This window comes from Oncorhynchus masou, chromosome 21 (genome assembly GCF_036934945.1).
Source record: "Oncorhynchus masou masou isolate Uvic2021 chromosome 21, UVic_Omas_1.1, whole genome shotgun sequence".
In the NCBI taxonomy this organism is placed as follows: Eukaryota; Metazoa; Chordata; class Actinopteri; order Salmoniformes; family Salmonidae; genus Oncorhynchus; species Oncorhynchus masou.
Window position 1 is genome coordinate 2,602,062 of NC_088232.1, and position 18,712 is coordinate 2,620,773.

The window sequence follows — 18,712 nt, forward strand, 5'->3', positions numbered from 1 at the left end:
TGTAGCCTATGAATTTGAGTAAACCTTAAATGCAAAAATCAATACAAACCCATGACCATGAATATGAGGTATTGAGTGAAGACACACTAAGACATTTAAAGAGCTGCCATAGCATGTGGATTGACTTCCTGCTAACATGCTTCATTACAGATCAATGAGACGGTAATGAGAAATACACCAGCTGTAATGTGTTCCTTCAGAACAGGAACTCATTACAATGTGTATTGTATTCCACATAACACTGAGATGCAGTGGGATGGAACAACCAATGAGACTTAGAGACACTATCACTTTTTAAACTCCTATTCATAATCTCCAGAACAATACCAATCTACATACCAGCACCATACCAGTCTACAACTGAGACAACGGCGATTTTCTACATTCTGTGGTCAAAAAGGTTTGGACTAGTTTCAATGTGGGGGTTGGAGAGCGAGGGATGAGTGACAGTCGTACCTTTCCCGTGACAGCCGACCAGACCTTGAGCGAGTTGTCGTCAGAGCCACTGACGATGCGGTTACCACAGAACTGGAGGCAGGTGATGACATGGTCATCATGACCCTTAAGCACCTAGAGAGGACGGAGAGATGGAGAGGAGAAGAGGGAGGGAAGGAGAGAGAGATGGATGGACAGGGAGAAGGAGAGGACGGAGTGAAGGAGAATAAGATAAAATGTCAAGAACCAAACAGGAACAATGAAATGGCTGCATTTCTCCAGAGATCAAAGACTTGAGGTAAATGTCACGACGGCGCTTTGCAGGTGTACAGAGACCCCCTGTTCAAAAAGACTTGTGAGTGTATGTGTGTGTAAACTCAGCTGACGGACACGGGGGCCACAGAACTGCAGACTCGGCCAATGACAGAGCGCCTTACAGACAGACACAGGGGAGTGTGAAGAGCAAGTGGGGTAACCACGGTTACGTCAGCCACTACTCCGTCGACAGTCACAAAAGGACCTGAGGGCTTTTTGAAATGAGCTAAATTAGCCATACGAGGCATATTAGGAAGATCACTCTCCCTTGCTAGTCAAGCTCAATTTAAACTCTGAAAACACTCAAGAAACAGCAGTTTGATGTAGAAGTAGAATTGAGGTCATGTCGAGCTCTAGAGAAGAACTACCATTAAAAAAAACTATCTATAAGAACTGTCACTAGCAAAATCTTCTTTAGGAGAGGTTGAGAACTGACCCACCTATGGCTTCTAATAAAACCCAGCATAAGAGCCTTATCGACTTGGACGCCTGTTCTAATTCAAAGCCGCTTTATATAAAATCCATACGAGTTTCAAGGGAGTGTTAAGATATAATGAAACCGTCTAATAAGGAACGAAGAAAGGCTTTAGATTCTAAGTTTTATACAAAACCACCAACTCCAAAGTTGAGAACTGAAGCAGAATTAAATACTGTGGGCTAATGATAATACTGTGTGGCAAATAAAATGATCTATATTATAAACTGGGTGGTTTGTGCCCTAAATGTTGATTGGCTGACAGCTGTGGTATATCAGAGTGCATACACCACGGGTATGACAAAACATGCATTTTTACATTGGTAATCAGTTTATAATAGCAATAAGGCACCTCGGGGGTTTGTGGTATACGGCCAATAACACAACGGCTGAAGGCTGTATCCAGGCACTCCGCGTTGCGCATAAGAACAGCCCTTTGCCGTGGTATATTGGCCGTATACCACAAACCCCCCGAGGTGCCTTACTGCTTACTTATATAAAATGTTGAGAATAAGGGGAAGCAAAGACAAAATATCTACCTTGGGTGATCGGAGGTCTCCTCTCCTCCAGTTGGTGTCTATTCTATGCTGCCTGATGTACGCACACTTCCAGGGGCTGTGGGTGAAGCCCGGCTTGGTGATTTTCCTCTTCTTGAAGGCTAGAGGCTCATCAATGCCTGCTTGTGGAGAGATGAGAGGAGAGGAGCAGTGTCAGTCCGAGACTGCGTCAGAACGCAGAATATCTACTGTTTGCTCAGGCCATTGTCAATCTAGTCTGACCATTGTTCAAGATTGATCATATTGGCCAATGCTGGTGTCAATCATGGTCTGAAACTACTTCAGCATGTTCCTTTTGGCCAGTGCTTGTGCCTGTCATGCCCGTATACCGGTTCAGTGATTCCTATTGGCTAAGTGCGTCTAGACTGACCCTCCTCCCGGCACTTCTCCCTCCAGAGGAGGTTGTCCTCAGCCAGGATCCTCCAGTAACGACAGGTCTGAGCGGCCTGCAGCAGGTCCTTGGGCTCAAGGAACGACAGCACGTACAGGGCCAACTGACGGAGGAGAGGAAGGATGGAGGGAAGGAGAGAGAGGGAAGGAGAGAGAAAGGAGGAGAGAATGTTATTTTACAGCGTAAGGGCGTTGCCGTGGTTGAGTGGGTGGTCTGGGTCTAGTTGACCAGCCCCACACCTCCTAAAATACCAGTGCTCTATAATTCAATAGCAGTGCTCTACAACTCAAACATACCTCATCCCCAAACCATTATTGACGATCCAGAGCAATTGAGAGCGTTAGAAAGTGTTTCATCGATGCAGCACAGCAGAACCCCTGATTGTGTATTGAGTTGGTTACATAACAGGGTACTACAGGGTGTCTTCATCTTACTACGTGTCTCAGTCTCATCCATATATGGATACCACTGAACTGCCCCCAGGGCTTGTTCTGCTGCCGCTTCTTTACTCTGCCTAGTGCCTACCACACCCTATCACACTCCAGCCTGAGAGACAGAGAAAAACGAGAGAAAAAGAGCGAGAGAAGAGAGCTAGAAAAGAAAGAAAAAAGTGAGAAAGAGAGAAGGAGAAACAGAGAAGAGAGAAGGAGAAAAGAGTAAGAAGGAGAAACAGAGAAGAGAGAAGGAGAAAAGAGTGAGAGAAAAGAGAAGGAGAAAAGAGTGAGAAGGAGAAACAGAAGAGAGAAGGAGAAAAGAGTGAGAAGGAGAAGGAGAAACAGAGAAGAGAAGGAGAAAAGAGTGAGAAGGAGAAACAGAGGAGAGAGAAGGAGAAAAGAGTGAGAGTGAGAGAAAAGAGAATGAGAAAAGAGTGAGAAGGAGAAAAGAGTGAGAGTGAGAGAAAAGAGAAGGAGAAAAGAGTGAGAGTGAGAGAAAAGAGAGGAGAGAACAAATGGGGAGCAAAGCAGAAACAGCTAAATGGGAAGAAAGAAGACAGGCAAGACAGGCTGCCTCATGCTCCAACCTCTGCTAAACAAACAGTCTGAAGGGGCTTGGCCACTGGAGCAAGCTGTATACAGCCATTACAGACCACTTCCCACACATCCCCCTTCATTCACTCCCTCCCCCATTACAGACTACTTCCCACACATCTCCCTTCACTCACTCCCTTCCCCATTACAGACGATTCCACACCCTGCCTTTCTCTCCCCTCTTCCCCTCCCCGTCCAGACCTCCCTCACACCTGACAGACAGGAGGCAGGTGCCAGACTGAGACAGTCACTCTGATAAGGACCTCTCTGAGGAGTGACGGGAGGCTGTTTAAGATAGATCCCCTGAGACCAGAGTCCTGAACAGAGACACATTGGCCCGGTGTTATTAGTCCTCAGTTTGAGCGAAGGGTGACACACCCACCGAAAGGTGCCATTAAGGCTTTTTCCAATGAGTTAAGTGGAGATAAGAAGACAGCTCAGGGAGCTTTCAGTTCTCACCTCTTTGGGCAACAGGGATGGATGGATGGGGAGATGGGAGCGTGCAGTTGGGAGAGTTAAATAGGTGGTAAGGGAGCTTTGGTTCTCACTTCTTTAGGGATTAGAAAGCAAGTGGGAGGAGGAAGGGGCTAGAAAGCGAGAGGGAGGAGGAAGGGGCTAGAAATCGAGAGGGAGGAGGAAGGGGCTAGAAATCGAGAGGGAGGAGGAAGGGGTTAGAAAGAGAGGGAAGAGGAAGGGGTTAGAAAGCGAGAGGGAGGCGGAAGGGGCTAGAACGCGAGAGGGAGGAGGAAGGGGCTAAAAAGCGAGAGGGAGGAGGAAGGGGCTAGAAAGCGAGAGGGAGGAGGAAGGAGCTAGAAAGCGAGAGAGAGGAAGAAGGGGTTAGAAAGACAGAGGGAGGAGGAAGGGGTTAGTAGCCCCTTCCTCCTCCCTTTCTTTCTATAAAGAGCTATAAAGGGGTTGTCACCTCTTTGGGCAGCAGGGAGATGAAGTCGCGTTGGAACTGCGGCTCAATAACCTGCATCATGTGTTTGACATGCGTGGGCTCACAGCTGTCGATCAACTCATCCAGCGCCATGAGCTTCTCTGGGCCACTCCAGCTCTGAAAAAAACACAGGAGGACGAGGGAGAGCAGGGTTAGATGGGATGTGTCGATGGTACACTACTCCAGCTGTGGAATACACAGGACCGGTCAGGAGAGAAGTACATGGAGAGGACTTTATATGTTGGTTATGTTTATGGTACTTGATTGTAAAAGTAGTTGTTTTTAGTGTGTTGCATTGTATTGGCATACAAGGGTGCTTGCTGTAAGTGTGGTGGAATGTAAAAGTGTTTGAAGCCAATTTGCATAGGTGTAGAAGTGTGTATATTTGTGTGCCAATGCATACATTATATATACACAAAAGTATATGGACACCCCTTCAATTAGTGGACTCGGCTATTTAAGCCACACCCGTTGCTGACAGGTGTATAAAGTCGAGAACAGCACCATGCAATCTCCATAGACAAATACTGGCAGTAGAATGGCCTGACTGAAGAGCTGTGACTTAACGTGGCACACCGTCATAGGATGCCACCTTCCCAACAAGTCAGTTCGTCAAATTTCTGCCCTGGTCAACTGTAAGTTCTGTTATTGCGAATTGGAAACATCTAGGAGCAACAACGGCTTAGCCGCAAAGTGGTAGGCCACACAAGCTCACAGAACGGGACCGCCGAGTGATGAAGCACGTAGTGTGTAAAAATAGTCTGTCCTTGGTTGCAACACTCAATACCTAGTTCCAAACTGCCTCTGGAAGCAACGTCAGCACACGAACAGCTTCATGAAATGGGGTTCCATGGCCGAGCAGTGGCACACAAGCGTAAGATCACCATGCTCAATGCCAAGCGTCAGCTGGAGTGGTGTAAAGCTTGCTGCCATTGGACTCTGGAGCAGTGGAAGCATGTTCTCTGGAGTGATGAATCACGCTATCTGGCAGTCCGACAGACAAATCTGGGTTTGGAAGATACCATGAGAGCACCACCTGCCCCAATACATAGTGCCAACTGTAAAGTTTGGTGGAGGATGAATAATGGACTGGGGCTGTTTTTCATGGTTTCGCGCCCCTTAGTTCCAGTGAAGGGATTATCTTAACACTACAGCATACAATGACATTCAAAACGATTCAGTGCCTCCAACTTTGTGGCAGTTTGGGGGAAGGCCCTTTCCTGTTTCAGCATGGCAAAGAGTTCCATAGAGAAATGGAATTTGACTGGTCTGCAGAGCCCTGACCTCAACCCCATCAAACACCTTTGGGATGAATTGGAACTCCGACTGTGAGCCGGGCATAATCGCCCAACAACAGTGCCTGACCTCACGAATGCCGTTTTGGCTAAATGGAAACAAGTCCCCGCAGCAATGTTCCAAAATCTAGTGGAAAACCTTTCCAGAAGAGTGGAGGCTGTTAAAACAGCAAAGGAGGGGACCAACTCCATATAAATGCTCATGATTTTGGAATAAAATGTTCGACAAGCAGGTGTCCACATACTTTTGGTCATGTGTACGCAAGTGAATAACACATTCCCTCAACAGAAGCCAGTTAGCCCAAGGCACCTCGCCGCTAACTACACTGGCAACAGGCACATTAAAAGGCCATTTCCACATCAAGCGCCTGGCCTTCATCAGCACTGTTATTACCTAGCTATGCTCCGTTGGGGATTTCTACTGGCTGAATATTCAGCACCACTCACAGCCTGAAGCTCAAAGCCAAACTGTTGAGCTTAGCTAGCAAAGGCTGTAGTTGTAACTAGACCAAGTGTCTAGATGCTGGGGCCAACGTGGTTTTCCCTTTGGGAGAGCGCTCAAATGGAACACAGTGATTATAAGAGAGAAGGATGGAAAGCATCGGGCATGTAAAGCATCTGTAATTTGGCAGTTAGACTGACGCCACCGGAGGAGCTGGCTGTGCCGGTAGTTAGGAAGGTAATCAGGGAGTTGGGTTCAAAGCAGTACTCCTCGAACCAGGGCAAAGGGTTGGATTACTGAATGGTTACTCAGCGCTGGCTGGCAGGCGACTTAACACCCATTGGTTATGCCTCTGGGAATTAGCTTTCTGGGTAGAAACACGGCTAGCTACAAAGCTTGCTTATGCTTGGCGGGTAACGCACTGAATTAAGGCACTGATTACAAAGCATGGGTCAGTCAACCCTGGTTTTCAACCAGACGACATAAAACCATGTTTCTTTCCAGTGTTATGACATTTGGATAGCATTATCGTCTGGCTACACTCATCTTAAAACCTCTTAAAGAGGATTCATTGAATTTCTCTCTCACTCCACAGGAAGCACAAAAAGGGGCTGAGCATGCCAGGACAGGAAAGAGAATGTACAGAATGCACGTTGTGGGTTTAGCTGCGTCTAATAGAGGCTGTCAGACGAAAGGCAAAAATGGGGCCATAGCAGGTGAACTACGTGAATAGTCTCTCGCTCTCCCGCTCTGTCAACCCCCCCCCCCCCCCACCCACACACACACAGAGGGCGAGCTCTCACACGGACAAGCTATTTCACAGGATTAGTGGTTTTTGGGGAACAATTAAGCGATAAATGCAATGTTACAATATTTGACAACGGATGTCTGACTGAATTGTTTGATGCTGTGCCATATCCCGGAGAGGCAGGTACTGATTTTACAGGTAGTTATTGCAGAAGTAAACAGAGCGGAAAAGCCCGACCTTGTACGCAACATTGTTCTAAACAGCTGTGGAATCTTAACATCCTGAAGTAAGACTTACGGGCATCCAATGAACTTGGCCTGACATCTCTATGCTGCAGTCTGGCTTATGTGGCTGTAAATCGCTACAGGGTGGGATTACATTTCACAATAGCAGTAAACTGGTATATTCACCAAACAGAGACGTGAAGAAAGTTAATCACTGCAATATTAGCAGAAAGATGTTGCCGACAGGAATGTTATTAGCAAATTGCCATTTTTCGAATAAAAGATCTCTTGACATTTTGTGGCGGTTAGGCAGCCATTACCTTCAGAGAATGCTTTGAAGACGGAGCTAAAACTCTAATTTCTTTCCTGTTTATTTCCCCAAAGATTTGGCCTTTATGACGGGCAAAGTCAATACAGTCACAAAGCCTGCTGTAAAAAACTTCAGCGAACAAGGCAGCAGCATTACAGCGAGTTGGTTTCCAAGTCAAATAAACTCAGCATTGCTCCCATTTCAGATGAAAGGGGTGCTTACTGATGCTGAATTTGATATTAACAAAATGCTGGAAACAAATCTCCGATGTCTGAGCACTAGTCATCCTTGTGGAGTTGCCTCAACACAACAAGGCTTTTGTTGCCCTATCAAAAAGCAGAGAAGGAACATTACGGCCGTGCCTGAAATGGCACTCTATTCCCTATATAATAAACTATTTCTGACCTGAGGCACTACAGGAAGTACCTGAAAGACAAAAGGATTTCTCTATTGGCTATTGGCTGTGACGTTAGAACTCAACCATAGGCTAATATGTCATACGAAGCTGACTGGCCTAAAATACGATGTGGCTTTGAAAGGATTACCTGAACAAAGATCACATCTGTTCTGTTGACATAGTATACATCGGGCGTTGGCTGCACAAATACAATATTGGAGCCTGTATTCTAAACAGGTAGGCTAAATCCTATCCTATGCTACAGTGCATATGGTAATGTGTGGGCCAAAACATCAAGGCAGCAATTACCTTCAAGGCTTGAGGAAACATTGATTGGGCGCAACGTCAGCTTTTTGATGAGCTCTCGCTCCAGGGCCTCGAAGGAATACGGCCAGGGGGGAGACATATGTAACAAAGGAGTTGAGAGGAACTCTGGAGCAACTAGGAACTACTTACTTAATTAGCTACTTAGTTAGAACCATCACTCCTCAGGGAGCAGAGGCCAATTAGGAACAGAGCTAGCGGGTAGGAACTAACTCACCTGAAATGACCACTCGGAAGGGGAGGATGGACGTGACAGGAAGACATTGGAGGAGCTAAGGGGGAACTAATCACCTGAAATGACCACTAGGAAGGGGAGGATGGACGTGACAGGAAGACATTGGAGAAGCGAAGGGGGAACTAATCACCTGAAATGACCACTCGGAAGGGGAGGATGGACGTGACAGGAAGACATTGGAGAAGCTAAGTGGGAACTAATCACCTGAAATGACCACTAGGAAGGGGAGGATGGACGTGACAGGAAGACATTGGAGGAGCTAAGTGGGAACTAATCACCTGAAATGACCACTAGGAAGGGGAGGATGGACGTGACAGGAAGACATTGGAGGAGCTAAGTGGGAACTAATCACCTGAAATGACCACTAGGAAGGGGAGGATGGACGTGACAGGAAGACATTGGAGGAGCTAAGTGGGAACTAATCACCTGAAATGACCACTAGGAAGGGGAGGATGGACGTGACAGGAAGACATTGGAGAAGCGAAGGGGGAACTAATCACCTGAAATGACCACTCGGAAGGGGAGGATGGACGTGACAGGAAGACATTGGAGAAGCGAAGGGGGAACTAATCACCTGAAATGACCACTAGGAAGGGGAGGATGGACGTGACAGGAAGACATTGGAGGAGCTAAGGGGGAACTAATCACCTGAAATGACCACTAGGAAGGGGAGGATGGACGTGACAGGAAGACATTGGAGAAGCTAAGTGGGAACTAATCACCTGAAATGACCACTAGGAAGGGGAGGATGGACGTGACAGGAAGACATTGGAGGAGCTAAGTGGGAACTAATCACCTGAAATGACCACTAGGAAGGGGAGGATGGACGTGACAGGAAGACATTGGAGGAGCTAAGGGGGAACTAATCACCTGAAATGACCACTAGGAAGGGGAGGATGGACGTGACAGGAAGACATTGGAGGAGCGAAGGGGGAACTAATCACCTGAAATGACCACTAGGAAGGGGAGGATGGACGTGACAGGAAGACATTGGAGGAGATAAGTGGGAACTAATCACCTGAAATGACCACTAGGAAGGGGAGGATGGACGTGACAGGAAGACATTGGAGGAGCTAAGTGGGAACTAATCACCTGAAATGACCACTAGGAAGGGGAGGATGGACGTGACAGGAAGACATTGGAGGAGCTAAGGGGGAACTAATCACCTGAAATGACCACTAGGAAGGGGAGGATGGACGTGACAGGAAGACATTGGAGAAGCTAAGTGGGAACTAATCACCTGAAATGACCACTAGGAAGGGGAGGATGGACGTGACAGGAAGACATTGGAGGAGCTAAGTGGGAACTAATCACCTGAAATGACCACTAGGAAGGGGAGGATGGACGTGACAGGAAGACATTGGAGGAGCTAAGGGGGAACTAATCACCTGAAATGACCACTAGGAAGGGGAGGATGGACGTGACAGGAAGACATTGGAGGAGCGAAGGGGGAACTAATCACCTGAAATGACCACTAGGAAGGGGAGGATGGACGTGACAGGAAGACATTGGAGGAGATAAGTGGGAACTAATCACCTGAAATGACCACTAGGAAGGGGAGGATGGACGTGACAGGAAGACATTGGAGGAGCGAAGGGGGAACTAATCACCTGAAATGTCCGGAGCCATTCCTGGAGACCTGTGGGAGAAGGGATGGAGGTGATACGTCGCCTGTGCTGCCCCTGACCGTTAGCTGTCCTGATGTGCCCAAACGTGGTGGGGGTGGCTGGGTAGGGGACCAGCCCTGTAGCACTGTGGGGAGAAATATGGAGAGATGGGGAGGGAGAGAGTAAGAACGTGAGAATTTTTATTTTTTTTCAGGAGAAAAGATAACCAGACACTATACTGAAGAAAAACTATTTCTCCTGTTCTTCTGAGGAGAAGGATGAGGGTCATATTGATAGCGAGGGACACGGAGGTCATTATGAATAGTTTCAAATGCGGGCAAAGTGCAGGTACTGCAGCAGTAGCAGCTTCTACAGTTATCTTCCAGTCCGCTCACTAATTACAATAGCAGTGAGAAGGAGTACAAAAGTTGGGTGGATGGAGAAGCAAACAACAGATACTAATGAGAGAAACAGCCATGGGACTAACTGGGTTTCTATAGCTGGGGTGTGTTCATTAGTGCACAACGTAGCAAAACATTTTACAATGAAAACAGAGTGATCTATTGGGCAAATTCAGGTAGGTTCCTACCCGTTTGATTTAGTTTGCTTCCGTTTGGTTCCTAGTGAATAGCCCAGGGCTCTTCTAAATGTAATGGTTTCTCTGGAATTGAACTGAAACCAAGGTCGTATTCACTAGGCACGAAACGGGAAGGTACTACCTGAACGTCAATTAAGAAACGTGCATTAAAAATGTCTGTTGCTAAATGTTTCAGCACGCCGTGCATGAATAAATATGAACCTGCTCTCATCAAGAGTTTCTCTGGAACTAAAACCCGCTGTTTATTCCCATGTTTCCATTATCAATAATCAACTAAATGCATCTGCACACAAGCTTGATTGAATTTGTTTGGGATATTAACTTGTTCTTATTCAACTAAAAATATTTTAAAATCGACTTGATTTAGGGGAAAGAGAACTGCTATTGGAATGTGAATTTTAGGGGTATTTCTATCAGTGTGCCTCTCGCCCTCAGACTTCAAAGTGCACATAGTTCCAAAGAATTAAGTTCAATGTCAACCCCCCGAAAGGGAAGCCACATGGCGTGCGCTCATTCGGTACTAGCCAAACCAACCATTCAGCAGTTCCTCACACCGTTCTGCTTAGTGACAAAAGTATGAGGTAAGAGAAAGAGGTCTGTTTCATAACGGGTTTATTTTTAAACGGGATTGAGAGCTAGACCAACGTGTGGCAATTACAAGGCTGCAGAAGCAGCACAGTGCTGCCAGTGAGTGAGGCAGCAGTGCTTCGTCAGGGTCCTCAGGAAGGCATGAAGTACACTTTAATGGGCAAGGAACACGCTGCGGTGAGCACTTCTTATGAGGATTATGTCTTAGTGTGAATAACCACATAATATTCTGACTTACAGGGACAACCGGGGCTGCCTGCTGGATCCTGTCTGTGATACAACAGAACTGGGTCAGGGTTTCTTTACCATTTGTATTGCTGGTCTTACTGGGTAGGAAGGCTAAATCTATTGGTTAACTGGTAGGAAGGTGGGAACAGGGGGTTGGGTCGTTACCTTGGATACTGGATAACAGGGGTAGGTACGGGGGGGAGGGGGTCTTTACCTTGGATACTGGATAACAGGGTAGGGGAGGTAGGTACGGGGGGAGGGGGTCTTTACCTTGGATACTGGATAACAGGGTAGGGGAGGTAGGTACGGGGGAGGGGGTCTTTACCTTGGATACTGGATAACAGGGTAGGGGAGGTTGGTACGGGGAGGGGGTCTTTACCTTGGATACTGGATAACAGGGTAGGGGGGTTGGTACGGGGGGGTCTTTACCTTGGATACTGGATAACAGGGTAGGGGGGGTTGGTACGGGGGAGGGGTCTTTACCTTGGATACTGGATAACAGGGTAGGGGAGGTAGGTACGGGGGGAGGGGGTCTTTACCTTGGATACTGGATAACAGGGTAGGGGGGTTGGTACGGGGGGGTCTTTACCTTGGATACTGGATAACAGGGTAGGGGAGGTTGGTAGGGGGGAGGGGGTCTTTACCTTGGATACTGGATAACAGGGTAGGGGGGTTGGTACGGGGGGTCTTTACCTTGGATACTGGATAACAGGGTAGGGGAGGTTGGTACGGGGAGGGGGTCTTTACCTTGGATACTGGATAACAGGGTAGGGGGGTTGGTACGGGGGAGGGGGTCTTTACCTTGGATACTGGATAACAGGGTAGGGGAGGTTGGTACGGGGGAGGGGGTCTTTACCTTGGATACTGGATAACAGGGTAGGGGGGTTGGTACGGGGGGGGGTCTTTACCTTGGATACTGGATAACAGGGTAGGGGAGGTTGGTACGGGGGAGGGGGTCTTTACCTTGGATACTGGATAACAGGGTAGGGGGGTTGGTACGGGGGAGGGGGTCTTTACCTTGGATACTGGATAACAGGGTAGGGGAGGTTGGTACGGGGGGTCTTTACCTTGGATACTGGATAACAGGGTAGGGGAGGTTGGTACGGGGGGAGGGGGTCTTTACCTTGGATACTGGATAACAGGGTAGGGGAGGTTGGTACGGGGGAGGGGGTCTTTACCTTGGATACTGGATAACAGGGTAGGGGAGGTTGGTACGGGGGAGGGGGTCTTTACCTTGGATACTGGATAACAGGGTAGGGGAGGTTGGTACGGGGAGGGGGTCTTTACCTTGGATACTGGATAACAGGGTAGGGGAGGTTGGTACGGGGGAGGGGGTCTTTACCTTGGATACTGGATAATAGGGTAGGGGAGGTTGGTACGGGGGAGGGGGTCTTTACCTTGGATACTGGATAATAGGGTAGGGGAGGTTGGTACGGGGGGAGGGGGTCTTTACCTTGGATACTCGGAGCCTTTGCAGGGCTTTTTTCCTGAAGGGAAAGATCGGACCTCTGGGCCATGGTCCAACTTTCTCTTCATCTGCAAAACAAAAGAGGTGAAAGGAGAAGAGATGTTAGGAGGCAGTAGAGCGAGACAGACACCACAGAGGTACACCCTTGTGTGCGTGTGCACGTTCCTTCGTTCTTGCACCCCTCTATTAGAAAATAATGACAGGGCCCAAAACTAAAAAAACCCTCCCTGCAGCACCCTAACATTTGGTGAAAGATGAGACCTGGCTGGAGTGTAAATGATCATTGCTGCCTCACTCTCCAGATTACTTCTCCTCAAAGACAGAAGATATGAGTCATCTCTGCCATTAACATTTGCAGGCTGTACTCCTGAGGAGAACGAAGCAGCGCCTCACTTTGAGAACAGGGAAAGAATGATTTTGCTGTTGAGTAACTGGTATTGCAAACAAACGCTGACTTGAATGCTTTTGAGGCTCACAGCAGGAAAGCACTGACTGTTTACTTCAGAAAATGATTTTAACACAACTGTCGTCCTTTTTGTGCACACGGCACAGATCCTCACAAGAATAAAACAAAAAGCAGATAGTTCTCTTGCCTCGCCACGTGAACCAACCATTTCCACGTGAGCAAACGTAAATTATGAGCAAGAAGCCGAAGGTTCCCAACTTATTCAGCCTATAGATAAAAAGACAAAGAATTTTGAAGTTTCATTCTCAATGCAGATGATGGAGCTGCATAACACAGGCTAGGCTGGCTCCAGCTAAGAGAAAGAACAGGGTGAGGTGTGGTAGAGGTTGGCTAAAACTGAAAGACATTATGATTTATTTTTATTAGGCTCCAACATTAGCCAACGCCAAATGAAAGGCAGGGCTGAGGTGTGGTAGTTTTTTTAAATTTATTTTTTTAACACTGATGAGCTTCACTCCAATAGGTTTGCATTCCATACTGAGAGCCTCTGACAGGTGTGGAGTATTCCGAAAAAGAGCGGGGGACGCGAACACACACTCACTGAAACAATAATTTGGGAGCAGCTATATGCTACAGGATGGGCAATGACTGCACCCTTCGCTAGAAAGAATACCTTGATTAGAATAGCTCGATTTATACATGGGTGGTTCAAGGGAAACCACACACACACACACACCACAACCTCTTCTGCCTCAGTGGATGCATAGTTCGAGCCTGGATAATGAACATCATTGTACAGTGAGTCTCAAATGGATTTTTATGCACTTGGTGAATTGAATGCCCGGTTAGGGAGGAGCACTGGGGGTTTCAAAAGACAAAGCCTCTTTCGTGTTGTGTTTGCTTTACTCCACTTTGGTCGTGTCTGTGACTGGTACATCGTGACATAAGCAGACATTTAGCCTATTTTTATATGGGACGTTAACCCAAATCGATGCAATGTCCACCACACACTGGACTATAATAACAGACCAAGAATACCTACTAACTATTCATATCACTGCACTCTGACCGTCGGGACTCACACATGAATGGAACACTAGCTAGATGCACTGAGAGACGGACAGAAACTACGCCAAGGACAAGTTCAGAATGCAAATTGTTTAATTTGTTGCCAATTCTGGAGCCACAGAAAAATAGACAATATAGCCTAGCCTGCAATGTGGCTATAGAACTGCAATGAGGTCTGTATGGAGGAGGGCCTACTTTAAACAATAAACTTTGCCTATACCTGAATAAAGTTTAACTGATGAACAATGATCGTTTAACTTCTACCCAACACCAGATTATTTGACAGCTGGGGATGTAGCCTAGTTGATTGGAGGACCAACCAACGATACTGATATCAAAGACTATTGATTATTGTTGAATTTCCACCAGATCATTTGGCACCGAGTGTGTGTGTGGTGGTCTAACTGAGCTGAGTGAAGTGGTTCTGGTTTCTCTTTCTTGTGAGGAGCTGGCTGGGTTTTGATTAGGGATGGTTCCCAGCGTGTTGACGAGACAGTCGGGTCAGATCAAGAACTGTTCAAATAAATGAAAGCCATCGCTCTGGGAGAGAGACAGACAGATGAATCAGAATCATTGAGAAGAGATTTTGATGGGATGCACTGCAGAGAAGGCAATGAAAAGGGATTCTGGAAGAGAAATGGCAGATAAAAATTAAATAATTATAGAATGACAACATTCCAAATGTTGGTGAAGAACAGAAGATTTATCATCAATGTGTTTTCCATCTAGTTACAAATATTCTCTCTCGAGGAAGCAGTTGGGTTTTTATAAGATATTCTCTGATTGTTAGGGGGTTCATTCTCAACCCCAATCCCTTGTTCTCCAGGGAATGACCTCACTGCAATGGCAGTTCAAGTACTAGGGAGAGTTGGGGTGTGTGTGTGTGTGCGCGCGCGGGAGGGGGGGGGGGGGGCTGACGAGGGAATCTCACAAGCGCAGGCGTTGAAAACACAGAGCGCAACCACCAGTCTCTTGTGTTTCAGCCGTGGGAAAAGGTAACCCAAGACGAGACGGAGAATGTTGTGTGTAGACAGCTACTAATCAGTCACTCTGTGTCTCACACCTCTGACCTCCCTAACTGTGAGAAGGAGGAGAAGAGCTGGATAGAGAGATAAGGACATTTTGAAAAGCAGTGTGAGAGAGCAAGAAAGCGAGAATGAAAGCGTACCTCATAAGATCTGAGGAAATCATTCTCTTATTATAAACTGGGTGGTGAGTGAATGCCAATTGGCTGACAGCAGTGGGAAATCAGACCATATACCATGAGTATGACAAAACAGTTATTTTTACTACTCTAAATACATTGGTAACCAGTTTATAATAAACAAAAATAAAGATTTGCTCCCCGTCGGTCTGAAAAGACAGATAAACCAACTGTAATGTGTTATTACTCATTGGAATGTAGACCTTATGAAAATATAACAAATTGGAATAACTTTCTCCATGCGCGCCACAGTTATTCAATTACCATGTCAAGCAGCCATGAAATCATTTCAAGATCTCCATTGGTGAAACAAATAGAATTGGGACATAACTAGAAAGAGATGGGGCACCCGTAACCTCCATTTGCACGGAACAGATAGCAAAGGGACCTATTGAGAAATTAAAGTCAAACTGGATTTTCTATTAGGCTTTGAAAAAGCAGCCAGTCTCCCACTCTCTGCCTGTGGGGGTGTTAAAAAAGACAATTCTTACAACACTGAGCACTAACTTCCCTTCAGAGTAGAACATGCTCCCTATAACAGCAGCTGAGTGGATGGCAGAGAAAGAGCATCTAGGCATGAAATTATACAGCTCTGAAGAATAGCCGATTGAATGTGAGAGAATATGAAATGAGAGGAAGAGTCGGCTGAGAAGAATTTGCTACAACAGGAGCTCACAGTGAATGACAGAAAAATATAATTTGGGTATGAAATTATAGCCGCCTACTTGATACCTCTTGAAATGGAAATAATAAACAGAAAGGCTCATTATCATTTTTTAAAATCCTTTCTGAATAGAGGTGGGAAACGCCTTGCCCGGCAGAACACAAACAGTCCACATTTTAATCCCACTAATTAAAAACCTGAAATGCATCCAAACCTCTGCAGCCCAGTCAATTTGACTAGCCGGCATTTTTCTCCTTGGATTTTGAGCAAATGAATTTGAAGTGATTACCCAATTTGTTTACATAATATGATCCACTATAAATCATCAACAGCTGCACGTTCCCTTTCGTAGTTTCGGGAGAACGTGCCGAAACTGTTTAACGGTAACCGATGGTGGATACGGACACGGGAGGTGTGGGACGTTCCGCTGCCCGGTAACAGACGTTATTCAGATTTTCCGGTGTGCTCAGTTCATACCGGTTGATTGCCTCTCATAGGGCTCGCTTTCCACACAGCCAAGATATTAAGCGGATCAGCAACCGCATTCGTCAATGTTATCCGCACTTGAAACCGTAATCGCTTTTAAGAGACGCGGTGATGTTGGTTGCAGCAAACGACTTGCAGTCTTTCAACCTCATCACCAAAGTCTATGAAAATTTTCACCACAATAAGCGTGCATTTCTGGATGACATTCTATGACGGATAACAATCTGTCATAAACGCTGTTTTGCCTTATACACAGCAGTCTGACACAGTGACCCATCATTTGTGCTTGAAGCCTCAAGCAAGTCTACAGTGTAAGGAATATAGTCTCTTCTTCAACAGGCAATTCAACAGACACAAATCAGATAGCCTACAGGTAACTATGCAGTGACAGTGAGTCACTTGGCAACACAAGATGCCCACAACTGCATATGTAATAGCCTGATGCATAACACACAGGCAGACCAAGGGAAATATTTGGAATAGGAAACAGAATAGCTACAAGCTAACCTAAAAGCACGGATTAAAAATACAACATATTGCTCACTATAACCTGGAAATGGAGGTTCTATTCTATGCGGAAATGGGAGGAAAATTCCATCCGCCATAAACACATCAAAAACAAAGTATCTAGTCTAATCATTCCTCCTGCTGTTAGAGCACTCTATGCGGGTAAATAATGAAGCATTGGAGCCTATTGGTTAATATGCCGTGATGCAAAGGAACACACTGCTCACACGGTCAGTGTGACACGCAAGTGCAGTTAATTGATGGGCAGATAGGCTGGGTCACCGCGTTTTCAACAACGGGCATAATCCATGGTAAAGGAATGAATGCTCATTGCTCAAATATTACAGTGGGAAAATGTGAAGCTACGACAGCAAACCTCACGTGTAATTATTATGCAATAGGCCTATGCATAAAAAAACAATGTATTTCATAAGCAACATTTATTTATTCTGTTGCCGACATCCATGTACCCTGAATGTCATAACGAAAACGAGCACCGATGTGCTCAGTATGAATCTCTCAGTCATTCTAAAATATTAATCAAATCGGCTATGATATGAGCCCCGCATAATTTCCCTGCTGTTCCCGTTCATCCTCTGCAGTGCCTGCCCATTCAATCTGCTGATGTATACAGCGGCGCGTCATTTTCAGCCATTCGATTCGCAACTGGCAGAAAATTATTTCCCAGGCGCTCGGTCAATATGTCAATCATGCAACGATATGACAGCAAGATTGTGCGGCATGATGCTGCATATAGACGTAGAAAGCCTACTCACTTTATAGAAAATCATCTTTAAAGTGCCGTAGAAACCCATGTTTGGTAATCCGGATGTGGGTTCCTTTTCCTTCACTGCGAATCGTTGAATCCCCAATATGTCAGAGTGGTAGAATCGCAGTGCAAAGGGGAGCAGGGCAGGGTGCTCGCGGGTAGATCCGTGACAATCTCTGATGTGGACATGCTCGAGCACGTCACCGAACGGGCGTGCGTGCTTGACGGTAGGTGTAGTAGAATTATCTGTATGGAAAAGCTCCGTCCGTGCCACACCGATTGATTTTTCTCAGTAACGATTCAAATACAGAACGATGAGGCTAGGCGGCTCTCACTACCGATTGCCCCACAGGACTGCACGAGCAAGGATAATGAGCAAGGATGATAAAAAAAGGGGAAGTTGCAACTCGGGAGAAAGGGGAGGGCCATGCCCTCTTCAGAGCCTTTACAACGCTAGCTTCTGTGTAGAGCTCGGATTACATTTACCCCGGCGGTGAGGAGCCGAATGGTGCAGTCCAACAATCAACAGTATGCGCAGCGCATCAATTATTGGTGCGAATACACAGCAGCCAGGCAGGAAAAGGGAGGGGAAATCACGGATGTGACTCGATGGCGTACAGCTACGACCGGAAGTGACTTTTCGTAGCAGGGTGAGAGAGGTGTTTCACTAACCTTAACCTAATTCTCCTAACCTGCCGTGTTAATTATTCCAACTTGCTGTGCAAATTCGTGTAAATTCTCCTAACCTGCTATGAAAAAGTCATTTTCCGGTCATAGCTTTATACCACCTAGTCCCTCCCCCTCACTTGTTGCGGTCCACCCACACACCCCATGGTATGGCAGCAGTGGCACCGCTAATGTTCTTTCCCCATCACTGGGCAGGAGGTATTTATCACAACTTGCTTTGAATAGGATATTCTGTATAATCAGTGCTCTGCTTAAGGCAGTCAGACACAAATTACACCCCGAAAAGTGAGAAACTATATAAATATTAGAGGGAGAA

General features: G+C 46.5%; 1 protein-coding gene across 4 annotated transcripts in view; it reads right to left on the bottom strand.

Moving 5' to 3' along the window:
* LOC135507585 (F-box/WD repeat-containing protein 7-like) overlaps nucleotides 1–18,712 on the bottom strand; it is a 214,837-nt gene that overhangs the window by 20,177 nt on the left and 175,948 nt on the right. For 2 of the 4 annotated variants that reach the window (XM_064927119.1, XM_064927116.1), the window contains 6 exons: nucleotides 12,591–12,673; nucleotides 9,727–9,868; nucleotides 4,124–4,258; nucleotides 2,153–2,276; nucleotides 1,765–1,904; nucleotides 457–570 (listed from right to left, as the gene is read on the bottom strand). In XM_064927119.1, the coding sequence (XP_064783191.1) occupies nucleotides 457–570; nucleotides 1,765–1,904; nucleotides 2,153–2,276; nucleotides 4,124–4,258; nucleotides 9,727–9,868; nucleotides 12,591–12,673 (738 nt within the window). Of the gene's footprint in view, nucleotides 1–456; nucleotides 571–1,764; nucleotides 1,905–2,152; nucleotides 2,277–4,123; nucleotides 4,259–9,726; nucleotides 9,869–12,590; nucleotides 12,674–17,716; nucleotides 18,361–18,712 lie in introns of those variants that run through there. The other 2 variants (XM_064927120.1, XM_064927117.1) reach the window with 2 other exon arrangements.